This window comes from Sinocyclocheilus grahami, unplaced genomic scaffold, assembly GCF_001515645.1.
Source record: "Sinocyclocheilus grahami isolate Dianchi unplaced genomic scaffold, SAMN03320097.WGS_v1.1 scaffold7.1, whole genome shotgun sequence".
In the NCBI taxonomy this organism is placed as follows: domain Eukaryota; kingdom Metazoa; phylum Chordata; class Actinopteri; order Cypriniformes; family Cyprinidae; genus Sinocyclocheilus; species Sinocyclocheilus grahami.
The window spans coordinates 1,809,873-1,822,439 of record NW_015505186.1 but is presented as its reverse complement, the minus strand read 5'-3'; the positions used below and the strand labels follow the sequence as shown (position 1 = coordinate 1,822,439).

The 12,567-nt window shown below is 37.6% G+C and overlaps 1 protein-coding gene across 1 annotated transcript in view; it reads left to right on the top strand.

Moving 5' to 3' along the window:
- Nucleotides 1-870: 870 nt before the first annotated feature.
- Nucleotides 871-12,567, top strand: part of LOC107589407 (UV radiation resistance-associated gene protein-like) — a 127,368-nt gene continuing 115,671 nt past the window's right edge. Inside the window, exons 1-6 of the mRNA XM_016277833.1 lie at nucleotides 871-1,213; nucleotides 5,197-5,314; nucleotides 6,331-6,365; nucleotides 8,753-8,914; nucleotides 10,769-10,843; nucleotides 11,009-11,094. Coding sequence (XP_016133319.1) covers nucleotides 1,106-1,213; nucleotides 5,197-5,314; nucleotides 6,331-6,365; nucleotides 8,753-8,914; nucleotides 10,769-10,843; nucleotides 11,009-11,094 — 584 coding nt within the window. The 5' untranslated portion in view covers nucleotides 871-1,105. The remainder of the gene's footprint in view (nucleotides 1,214-5,196; nucleotides 5,315-6,330; nucleotides 6,366-8,752; nucleotides 8,915-10,768; nucleotides 10,844-11,008; nucleotides 11,095-12,567) is intronic.

Genomic DNA, 12,567 nt, shown 5'->3' with positions numbered 1-12,567 from the left:
TGTACGTAGGTCACTAATTGTGTATTATGTTAGAATATTTCTTTCACAAATGTAAAATTCTTCAACTTAATGTATTTAAAATGATCTACATGTAGCTTTATGTTTATGTAGATTTTTAAATTATATACATACAGTATATATATATATATATATATATATATATATAAAATAAAAAAAATAAAATCAATAAAATAAAATAGTTATGAGTTATTTTAAATAGCCCAAAAATAACTAGGTCACTCCATGTTTTACAAAATCCCTTAAATTTATTTGATCTAAAAAGTTTAAATAATATATGGTCAGTGGTTCATTGTATATATTATGTATATTATGTTATGTATATATTTTTTAAATCAGGAACAACAAGGTTTTCAAGACAGTTGACTTATTATTAGTAAAGTTTGGCAATGGGGCCCTCTTGTGCTTCATGCATACTTTTTATTTAATAATAATAATAATAATTGATTGTTACAAACTGATTCATTAATTTTGTAAACATTTACAAAAAACTCTTTATTTAGTGAACTGTACTTTTGTCGTTTTATATGTACAAGAACCATACCAGTTTGCCAACATATTGCACATTATAGATTTTATGCTCGTATCAGTGCATTGCTCACCCCGATATTGCGTTTAACGGGAGAACAAACGGTTTTCATTCAGCACTCCGCCCGTTGAGATCACGGTACTCAAACACGGCCCCTCACTTCCTCATATTTGTAGGAACACAGAGCGCAGCATGAGTTTCTAAAGGCCTCCTCCCGCCCTTTTCCTTTTGATTGACAAGCTGTCCACCAATCAACTCAGAATATCCATCTACGTCACCAAACATCTATTTTAATGACAGCTTCCTCAGCCAATAGGCATCATGCGAGGGTTTGCCGATCAAGGTCGCGGTAATGGCTTCCTAGGCAAGACTTACTTTGTTTATGCCGCCGTCAGGACTCCAGTAGCAGCGTTTAGCGGGCTCAGTGTCCGTTGAATTACAGATCTGCACGTTTGCGAAGAAAGTTCGGAAACTGACACCTTCGTGAGCGGGAGTTTCTCGCCGATGGGGCTGAGTTGTACGGCTGAATGAGGCGATCGCCTGTGGTACCGTAGAAGGATGAACTCCACCGCCGGTCGGGATCTCGCAGTGTCCGCTGGAGCTGTCAGCAGCACCCCCGGAGCAGCATCCTCCAGAGTCCTGCATGTGGAGCTCACATCACAACAGGTACACCTGCTGCATCCAGCCACATGATCCATTGTGCCTGGTTATAGTGAGTGAATGTCTAGCGGATCTGCTTGTGTGTGTGTGTCACATATCAGCGGGCCTCCATGTCCAATTAAGCTCTGGTCAGCGTTTATGAATGCAGTGGAGTTTGAAATAGAAATATGAGAAGTAATAATTAAGACGTTGTTAATAATAAAGCGCTGGCTTGTTTATTAAATATATTAGACCGGTTATACAGTGAGTGTCTGGCTGTCTTGTCACGGTGGGTCTCCAAACTCCAACACAAATACAAAATAGACCAGACAGACAGCATCCTAATATGTATTACACATGCTTCAAAGACCTTGGAAATGGCTAGGAAGGTAGTAGTGTTGCTGTCTTATAGAGTGAGCTGTGCTGAACTGCAGCTTTTTGACAGCACTGACTTAAATGACTATAAATGATGTCATACTTTAAGATTGGCACACATTGTTTTGGGGGTCTACAAAGAAAGACCTTAGTTATTAATGTTTGATTCACTTGGTTTCTTGTTAGAGTTTAGTCGTTGATATTTATATGGTTTGTCATCCAGAAAACAGTATTGTTATATTTGTGTTTATATTATTTTTGTGTGTTTAATAATAATAAAAAAAATTCACATTTATTTCAGGCAAAAATTGGATATTGTGTATTGTTGATGTAATGCTTGAGATTGCCATTAGAGAGTAGCTGTGATTGTGTGTGTTGTAACAATTGCAGTGTTGCAATCCACACAGCACTCATACATGCCCTGAATCTGAGTGTAGATCTCAGTTATGTGGAATGATAGTCATGTCCTGCAGCGATCGTCTGTTTAATCACATCACTGGTTCCTGGGAAGTGTTTTGGGATCGCAGGTTTTCCTGTTAAGCAGTGTCTGTTGATGACTTGGCATTCTGTGCGGGGAAATGTTGCATTACTTAATGCTGCAAACATTTTGTGTCATGGCTTTAAGCAAAGAGTGTTTTTTTTGCAGGTATAACCAAACCAGATTTATAATATAATATAATATAATAAATCATTTTTAATTTAAGTTAAAAAAATGTTTTCATGGGAGTGTTGCCAGTAGTATATTCCAATGCTGCAGTTTATACCAATGCTTGTAATATCTGTATGTTTCAAGGGTTTTATGTAGGGCTTATCAAAATCAAATTAAAATTGCAATATTACTTATTGCGATGATCAAATACAACATGCACCTACCGCCTTCCCAAACCTGCAATTAAAAGTACTTATAAACTAGCTGTTGTCAACAAAAGAGAAGCTTTAAGGTCTCCCTGCATTTTTCTGCCAAAAAAACTTGGTTAAAATGAAAAAAATTAAGACTATTTGTATTGTTATTTTTATAGTTGTACTGCACAATAAAATAATCATTTTTAATATATTGTTTTACCTTAAATGCTCTTTTTTTATTTTACAGGGAAATATTAAAATAGCAATATTTCTTTTTTTTTTTTTATAATGCAGTTTAATAGTAGTATAGTAGTACTAATAATCGTCTGTAATAATTCTAATAATTATTATTTATTTTTAATAATAATAATTGTTTTATAGTCATATTGATATATAATGTAAAAACTTTTGGCCAAACAAGCACTGCCAATCTGGAGCTTTTTTAAATCGCATTTTAAGTTTCAATTGCAATTTTTTATTAGAAATGTTTTCTCTTATGATACTAGTCATCTACTGTTCTATTTTTTTTTTGCTGTTGTTAAAAACGGAAAGCACTGTTCTCAAAAACTGAAATATGAAACTAAATGTGAAGTCACTGTCTCGTGATAGTGGCTTGTCAGAGCTTGTCGCACCTGTCTGAATTTTATTTTACGGGAAATGGTTGTTATGACACCAATTGCTTTGGCACTCACACCAGTCACTTGTGACTCTTGAGGCAAAGTCCTAAAGGCCCACTGTTATGGACTACAGATGACCTCTGTCACACCCTTGAACGCCGGTCATTTGTTGTGCAGCAGAAGAGCGTTGCTATTCAGTGTGATGCAATTCATCAACTTCAGCATTAAGTCATGCTTGATTTGGTGTTTCGGTTTCATTAAGCTGTTTGAAACAGCTGTGAATAGCCTAATAAGGGAAAGTTGATCATACACTAGCTTGTTTGTTCCTGTGCTAGTTAAGTAGCCTGTTAACCTATTAAATTGTACCACTGAACTTCTGCATGTCAGAGTCTGGGACAAGACTGGGACCCTAGATGTTCCTCAGTGTTTTGTTGTCTGAAACAAGACAGAAATGGGGGAAAACTGAACAAAGTGTGGTGTTGTTCCTGTAGCTTAAATAATCCTGTGGGGCATCCCATGACTTAGATTTAGTATTTAATGCCTCACGGGTGGTGCTGGAAATTCTCTGTGGCTGGTTGTGATGAAAGCGGGTCAGGTGAAGACTTTAATGTGCTGAACTCTCAGATTAAATGTTTCATAAAAATGGTTGTGGCCCTGTGCCTTAAAGGCATAGTTCAACCAAAAATGAAAATTCTGTCATTAATTACTCACCCTCATGTTGTTCCAAACCCGTAAGACATCCGCTCATCTTCGGGACACAAATTAAGATATTTTTGATGAAATCCGAGAGGTTTCTGACCCAGCATAGACAGGAATGCAACTACCACATTCAAGGCCCAGAAAGGTAGTAAGGACATCATTAAAATAGGCCATGTGACATCCATGGTTCAACCGTAATTTAATGAAGCTACGAGAATACTTTTTATGCTCAAAGAAAACAAAAATAACAACTCTACTCAACAATTTCTTCTCTTCCATGTCAGTCCTTGATATCTTACTTTGTGTTCTGAAGATGAACGAAGGTCTTACGGGTTTGGAACGACATGAGGGTGAGTAATTAATGACAGAATTTAGATTTTTGGCTGAACTAACCCTTTAAATCCAGCCATTGTGAATGGTAATTCTGGAGTTTCTCTCCATCTCCATGTTTTGTAGGTTAGGATCAGTTTTAACAGTAAGGAGTGATTTTTGCAGAATGCATCCTTAAGTCAGTCTAACCAGTTTTTAATTACTAAAACATGGTGGTTGCATAATTATTTGAGTGTTTGGGACTCATCATGTTGTGTTTTTTCAGTGTCTTGTGCCATTAGCAGCTATTCTTTTAAGATACTGGGTCAAGTTGAAGTTTTAGAAGCACATCTTGAGACCCCTGCATTCGGTTTCATTCTATTATGTTTCATCTAGCTGTTTTATGTAAACGCCACCAAAGAAATGTTCACATTCATGGTCAGGTGAACCTGAAGCATGTCAAATTACACAAGGCCTCTGTAAGACCAATTAGTGGACTACTTATTTATGTAACATCCTTTCTGTGGTCACATCGTAGACCTGTTTTATAGGGTCTCTTTCTTGTTTTTTCCTCCTTTTTAACCTACAAAAGCTCTTATTATGGTAAACCTTTCCATGCCTACCAATTCCTTTTTCCCTTGGCTCCTTCAAAGCGGTGGATTTGTGCCCGATGTGCGGCAGTGATGTCATGTTTTGGTCAGGGTGGAGGACTTGGCGTTGTAGTGACGTGACGTGAGACTCACAATGATGTTTTGTGTCTGTGTGTTGGTCTGTTCCTGTTCACTGTCATTTGCTTGTGATTAAAAAAAGTGTAGAATTGTGAAACATTCCGATTTTATCGCATGCGTGATCCAGTAAATGGGAGACTTGATATCAGTGAGTTGAACTCTGAGAAATGTTACGATGATTTCCATTGACCGCTCAAAGTACATTGACAAAAGCCATCGTAAACTCGCTGCTTGTGAATGAAAGATTATACTGTATGTTTTTTCACATAAAAGTATGAACATTTTGACTGATTATGCTTGATTGCTTGAAAGTGTTAATGTACAGATTATGAAATTAAAGTATTAGTGATGTTAAATGGCATCCTTAAAATGCTAATATCAACTTTGTCCATTGCTCTTTTCTCTCTCATGAACTGTCTTTCTTTCTTTGTCCTGACAGAGGCGTTTACGTCACTTGCGGAGCATAGCAGCCCGTAACATTGTGAACAAGAATGGCTCTCCTCTGCTTGACACTTACTTCACCCTTCACCTCTGCCAGGAAGATCGGATATCACGAGGTGACTGATGCCAGCTGAACTGGCTGCTACACTCTGATTGTTCACTTAATTTATTAATTACACTGCAGTGTGTAATTTCTGTGTCACCAGTTACACCAAGAAAAAACAGAAAGTAACCAGTGTTGCCAAACCCCTCCCTAATCACCCCTAAAAATCTCTAGAACCACCCTCAAAAGTCTCAGTTTTTCACAAAAAGTTGCCAAATATGAAAACAAAGTAAATTTGGTAAAGGAAAGTAAATATATATATATATATATACTTTACAAATGATAACAGTATAAAAAATACAACAAAAGATTAAATATAACAAAAAATTCTGAAGTGAAATTAGGAAATGCTTGTGATCTGCAAGCACATCAAACATGATGGAAAGACAAAAGACACAATGTTGGGAATTTGTTTTATGTGTCACCGAAGTGCATCCCTGTCCTGCTCAAATACAACAGATAAGAGATATTATGATTCTCCAAAAACAAAAACTTTATTCATACAAACTTATTTCAGTCAACACACTCTATTACTACGAAGTAGTAAAGCAAAGCAAAGCAAATTTGAACTGTAATTAAAAATTAAAATGACTGTTTTCTGCTTTGGTATAAAATGCAATTACTTCTGTGATACGAAGCTGAAATTTCAGCAGACATTACTCTAGTCTTCAGTGTCACACGATTCTTTAGAAATCATTCTAATATGCTGATTTGGTGCTCAAGAAACATTTCTTATTTTTCTCTATGTTGAAAACAATTGTGCTGCTTAATATTTATGTGGAAACTCTTTGATGGATATAAAGTATAGAATGAACAGCATTTATTTGAAACGGAAATCTTTTGTAACATTATAAATGTCTTTGCTGTTACTTTTGATCAAATTAATGCATCCTTGCTGAATAAACGTATTCATTTCCTAACAAACAAAAACTTACTGACCCTAAACTTTTGTATGCTGGTGTATCCTGTAAGTCACATTGAATTTAAAAGCTTTTGAATGACTTCTAACCTTCTCTTTTCCTTTTCCAGATTTTTATAAGAGTGAAGTCATCCGAGACTCATTGGTGAGTGCTATTGTTTTCATTGGTGTTTGGTCATGCGATTTAATCTCTGTTATTCTAAAATCTGAAACAAAAGATGGAGCAAAGCATATCATAGCTTAGCAGCGTGGTGTTGTGTAACATGATATAGCGTTGGGTATCAGCATTGTCCCCTCTGGATTTATGTTCTGCTGTCAGAAAAGAAAAATTTAAATTTCTTTTAATTTAATCACAAATGTCCTGAATCTGAGTTAAATCTTACAGGACTGCTGAAAGATTTACCACGGGAACCACAGTTTCCATAGTTAATTTATTGCTGTGAAACCACTAAAAATAAATAGGATCTTCAAACAGTTTTTAGAGTCTTTTTGTCATTTTATCTTATTTGTTAATATTTGTGGTTGTGTTTTTTTTGTAAGTTGATTAAAATATTGTCCCTTAAAGGGGAGGTGTGTAATTTTGTTATGCTAAAATGCAAAAAGAAACTGTGAATACTGTGACTTTGTGGTTGCATGCAGAGTCTGCCTGACAACAGCAGCAGTGGCTCAACCAATGGTGTGAGTTTGGGGGCGGAACTATCTGTTTGACAAACCAATGGCAGATGGGGAAGCGTGTGGGGAAACCTTTTTGAAAGCAGTCATAATTTCTGGGACTAGCAGTTCAGAAATTACACACTTCACCTTTATTTTTTGCTGAAGGCATCAGTAGGTACCATATAATTATACTTTTTAGCCATGATAAGAGTTTTAATAATGTTAAAAAAAAGACTGACCTAGAACTGACCTGGCAGTGTATGTAAAAAGGCAATACTGTTTCAATGTTCTCCTCAAAACCAAAAGCATCAGGACTTCATCTTTACACATATGGCAGGTCTACCCTCTCACCTACACATAAAAGGCATTGATACAGCTCCATTTACTGATATAAAACAGGTTTGTTAAATTGGATTTTTGGGGTCGCACCAGCAACCTTTCACTTTTGAAACAATCTCTTTATTTTAATACACCAAGTGGGCCTCTGAGCCTCTCAAACGGATGTTTCTCCCGTCAATGGAAAGCGGTTTAATGACCATGTGGTCACTCTGTCCAAGCCTGTAATTCTGCTGAAAAACATTGACGCATAGCAACTGCTAAAGTGTGAAGAGAATGACAGCACAATACATAAAAGCATGCGATCATCAGTAATGTGATTTATACAAACACGATTAAAGACTCAGTTCTTTATCCAGACTGTAAGGAACATTTTAATAATGATGGTGATGATTTGAAGTATTATAGGCTATGAATGCTGTGTTTATTAGTGTGTTTTCAGATGAAATGACGCACCCATAAAGACAAGTTTATAGCTGGAGGCCTGTTCTTTTATTCTGGGCGGGCTTTTCTTTCTATTCATGAAGTAGGCAGAGCTCTATTGAATGTAGTTGTTTATTATTACATTTACAAATCGATGTTCATTTAATTAAGTGTAATATCATGGCGGGTGGTCTGTCATTTTGTTTATTGCATCTCCCTGCTTGTCCTCAAGGTTATTAGAGCAAAAATAGGAAATGTATATCATCATTACAGCAGATCATAATTGCGTTAGTTTTGAAATAATCACACACTCAGTCTGTTTGGAGACTGACACACTGTATCTTTGACTGTTTGAAATCGATTCAAAGGACTAATTTAAACCTGTTTAACTGCTACTGTTTTGTTTGACACAATCTGTACCTCTTTCGTGAAATAATCATGTTATCATCCCTTCGTTCCATCCACTCTGGGGGTCATGTTGATTAGGGTTGGGCCGATAGACGATGCCATCGTCCATCACCGATGGGTGACAGACATCACGATGTTAAGCTGACATCATTAGATTTTAGTGGCTCCGTAAAAAAACGCGTTATTTGTTTCACTATTCGGGCACACCCCTAACCCTGCCCCCCGATGTCATCGTCCATCACAATGTTTCACTGTAGACATCGTCCGATGCCAATTTGGTAGACATCGCCCGATGCCAATTTGGTAGACATCGCCCAACCCTAATGTTGATGGCTGTTTTGTATTTATTTCTGCTGACCTAGTCACTATGACGGTAGTTTTGTCAGCTGTACATCGTCTTGGAGGACGACCCTCTTTAGCCTCCAGACTGACTGACGGCACAGTTTTGCAAATCTGTTTCTGCTGTCAGTCTTTAAAAGCTTGGCTTCATTTTGCTGCATCATTGACTATGATGACAGGCCATGCTCATGCATTATTATGAACAAAATCAATATGTTTCACAGTCTAAATTGCTGTTGTCTTTGATCCTATATCCTGGCTGAATGTTTGTTGTTATTAGTTTATTGATGCCCAGTAAGGGAATATCTGTATCTGAAGTAATAGGACGATTTGACCCTGTATTCATAATTTAGTTTGTTTGTGTGTTTTCAGAACCCAACATGGCGGAGCTTAGATTTCGCAATGCTTCCAGATCTCTTGGACACATCTGTGTCATGTTTTGTGGTGAGAATATGGGGTGGGAGGGACGAACAGTACCAACTGCTTATTGAGTGGAAGGTCAACCTAGATGGGCTCAGATACACAGGACAACAGGTGAGGAGTCAAATATATACATTTACACTCGCATCTCTTGCTTTCCCTTTTTAATACTCTATCAAGTATAGGTTGGAATCTAGCATGACCATCTAGTTTTCCCCCAAAGTCCTCTAAAGTTTTCTATGGGTGAAAAAAATAAGAAAAAGTACAGTAATGTATTTAAAAAAAGTAAAAATATTGTCAAAATGAATAAAGTATTTATAAATAAAAAATATAGCACTTATAAAAGTTTTTAAAGGGTTAGTTCACCCAAAAATTAGAATTCTGTCATTAATTACTCACCCTCATGTCGTTTCAAACCCGTAAGACCTTCGTTCATCTTCAGAACACAAATTAGGGCCTTTCGCACCGCAGGAACCTTTTCATAGTACCAGAACTAATTGTGGAACTACCCACTTTTCGGCGTGTTCGCACCGCCGGAACTGGGAGCGATTTTAGTACCGGACTGCCTTTTTCGAGAACCAAATAAGCTCCTACTCCAGAGCATGGTCTAACCAGCACAACTGGTACTAATCGTGACGTAAGTAGACATTGATTGGCCAAACGCGTATGAAAACGCCCTCACCCGCCATGATTTAAAACTCTGTGTAAACATACTGTAAGCATGTCAACTTAATTCGCAAGTATGGAGAACAGCGATAGATAGATGGACGGACGCTGAAGTGCAGGCATTTGTAGCAAATGTAGCACCGCCAGTTGTCGTTGGAGATTCTTAGTCCTCCTTTCCGTTCTTTCAATCGCTTTACGTATACGTCGACTTTCCATATCCATTATTGTGAATTCCGCGAGACACAACAAAAACACAGCTCCGATCACAGCGTCCTCCATCCTCCTTGTTGTTAATGTTGTTCTTTGTTTCTGTTGTTGAACGCCGTGCACAAATGACGACCGGCTTACGTCACTTCTTAGTACACACTCTCGGTGCGAATGCAACCCTTTAAATGGTACTGGGAAATAGTTTGCACAAAATCGTACCAGTACTTTAGTACCGTACATTTAGTTCTGGAACTAAAGTGGTGCGAAAGGGCCTATTAAGATATTTTTGATGGAATCTGAGCGCTGTCTGACGCTGCATAGACAGCAACACAACTGAAATGTTCCCAAATCCAGAAATGTAGCAAGGAGATCTGTAAAATAATCCATGTGACATCAGGGGTTCAACCGTAGTTATACTAAGCAACGAGAATACTTTTTGTGCGCAAAAGAAAAAAAAACTGCTTTACTCAACAATTCATCGCCTCTGCATCACCCTGTAAACAACGTATGCTGTTCTGTGTCAGCTGCGTTACACGGATACGCTGTTTCCGTTCAGATCAAATCACAACAACGTAGGAAACAGATCCGGTGTGATGCAGCTGACACAGAACAGCATACGTTGTTTTACATCCAGCTGATATTCTCCAAAATGGCACCAGGGTGATGCGGAGGGGACGAATTGTTGAATAAATATTTTTTTTCTTTTACGCACAAAAAGTATTTTCGTAGTTTTGTATAATTGCGGATGAACCCCTGATGTCACATGGATTATTTTACTGATCTCCTTGCTACGTCTCTGGACTTGGGAACATTTCAGTTGCGTTGCTGTCTATGCAGGGTCAGACAGCTCTCAGATTCTATCAGAAATATCTTAATTTGTGTTCCAAAGATGAACGAAAGGTCTTACGGGTTTGAAACTACATGAGGGTGAGTAATTAGTTTGAGTCTTTGATTTCGGTCATGTTGTGATCCCACTCCCTCTCTCTCACACCTATGCTTTCCATGACCAGTGAACACTTTTGAAATCAAGGTAAATTTTGGTTCAAATACACATCCAAACAAAACGGTCATTTCTTTCTGTCTATTGTCTTTCAGATTCGCTCCAGAAATTCAAATGAGATCATCTTTGGATTGAACGATGGCTACTATGCAGCAGAGTTTGATCAGAAGGTATTGTTCAAACTTTTGGACTGGGCTCCAAAATAAATTCCAGGCCATCTTCAAACCTTGTCATCTATCAGAGCTCGAATTCACTCATATCTCTTGGGTTTTTCATTCTTCATATGGTAAGAAGAGGCTCTTTGTGAAACTCATGAGCTGTTTTCTTTCCCACAGGAAAGTTCTGACAGGAAGAAGAACAGTTTGCTTCAGGTGGACCAGAGCTCTGTCAGAAACTCCTATAGTGTTTTCTCTTTACTGAGGTGAGACAGGCTCAATTTAAAAGGAACTTATGATAGAAAACAGGACTTTCTGGTTTTATTTTACTTTTACATTCACAGTGCAAAGCTCCTTCCAAAATGATGAACTTAAGGGGAAACCATATAATAAAATGCTACAAAAGTGTAGTTGTTTGAAGACTAATCATAATAATAATAATACATAGTAATAATACATCTGCAGTGTTTTGATTTTATTAACACAGCGCTGGCTATTGTGAAAAAATAGGAATTTAATTCCTACAGGAACAGCATTTACTCTTAACACATGTTCAGCTCCAGTGAAACTCCCTCAGTTGCTTTCCAGAATTGTATTATTCTCCCATCTGAGACCCAGAAGCAGTTCTCCTCATCAAAGTCAAGAAACGTTCCCTTCCTCGTCCGCCAGAGAGCGCTCTGTGCATTTTTTCCAAATTGGACCCCTGCTGCAGGGCGGCGTCTTATTCTTCAGCCAAAGATGACTGATGTTTTTGCAGTCTTTGAAAGCTGTAATCCTTGGATAACAGACCTGATGGATGAGGAGTACAGGAAATCAAGGAAGAAAAATTTGTCCACCTTGTCATAGTATTGGCAGACCCTAAAGTTGAATGTTGGCTTAATGTTCTGCTGGAGCTTCAATGCAGCACTAGATGGCAGCAGCTCTCTTCTAATCCAAATATGATTTGAGAAAGAAGGCGCTTTGGAGAGTGTTAAGTAACTATGACATACTTCCCATATTCAGATTTATCTGTGTGAACACACTTCTGCAGTGTTAAAATGTCAACATTATATATCTGAAGAAACATCTTTGATCCCACAGATGATGTTAAGAAGCACACAAGCTGTATTATTTTCTCTCCAAACTGAAGTGTTTAGTTTTCTAGACCTTCATTCATACGCACCTCAACGGCCATGTGCATATTTTCTGGTGTGGAATGTAGGGCAGCCCCTCAACGCTGTGCTGTAGTACAGTGATATAGAGCTTGCTGGAGGCTGCTGCTGTCTACGTGTGATGGTGTTTGTGAGTCTCTTGGTTGACTTGATTAGGAGTCTGTGCAGTATCTTGACTTTGGCCTGAGGTGGGCCCATGTCTTGGCCGAGATTCTGAAATCTCACGCATAGGTCGCATATTTGTATGCACACGCCGACTGACAGAAACATGCATGTGATGCATTACTCCAGCTTTCTTTGTAACTTTTATGGACTTGTTTCGTTTTTGGAAGGACGTCTGTGTTAAAAATGAATAATGGGAGAGAAAAAAAATATGTTTGGTGCCTGGATGGGAATTGCGAAGAATTTTATGTTTTCAATTCCTCTTCATGATTCCAGTTTCTTAACAATTCTTTTAGTACTTTAAGGATAGATGGATAAAAAAATATTCTACTACTAAATTAGATTTTATTAATGAATACAATATATATATATACTGTATATATTATAATTTTTTTGCATACAAAGGATTTTTAATGACTTTACAGT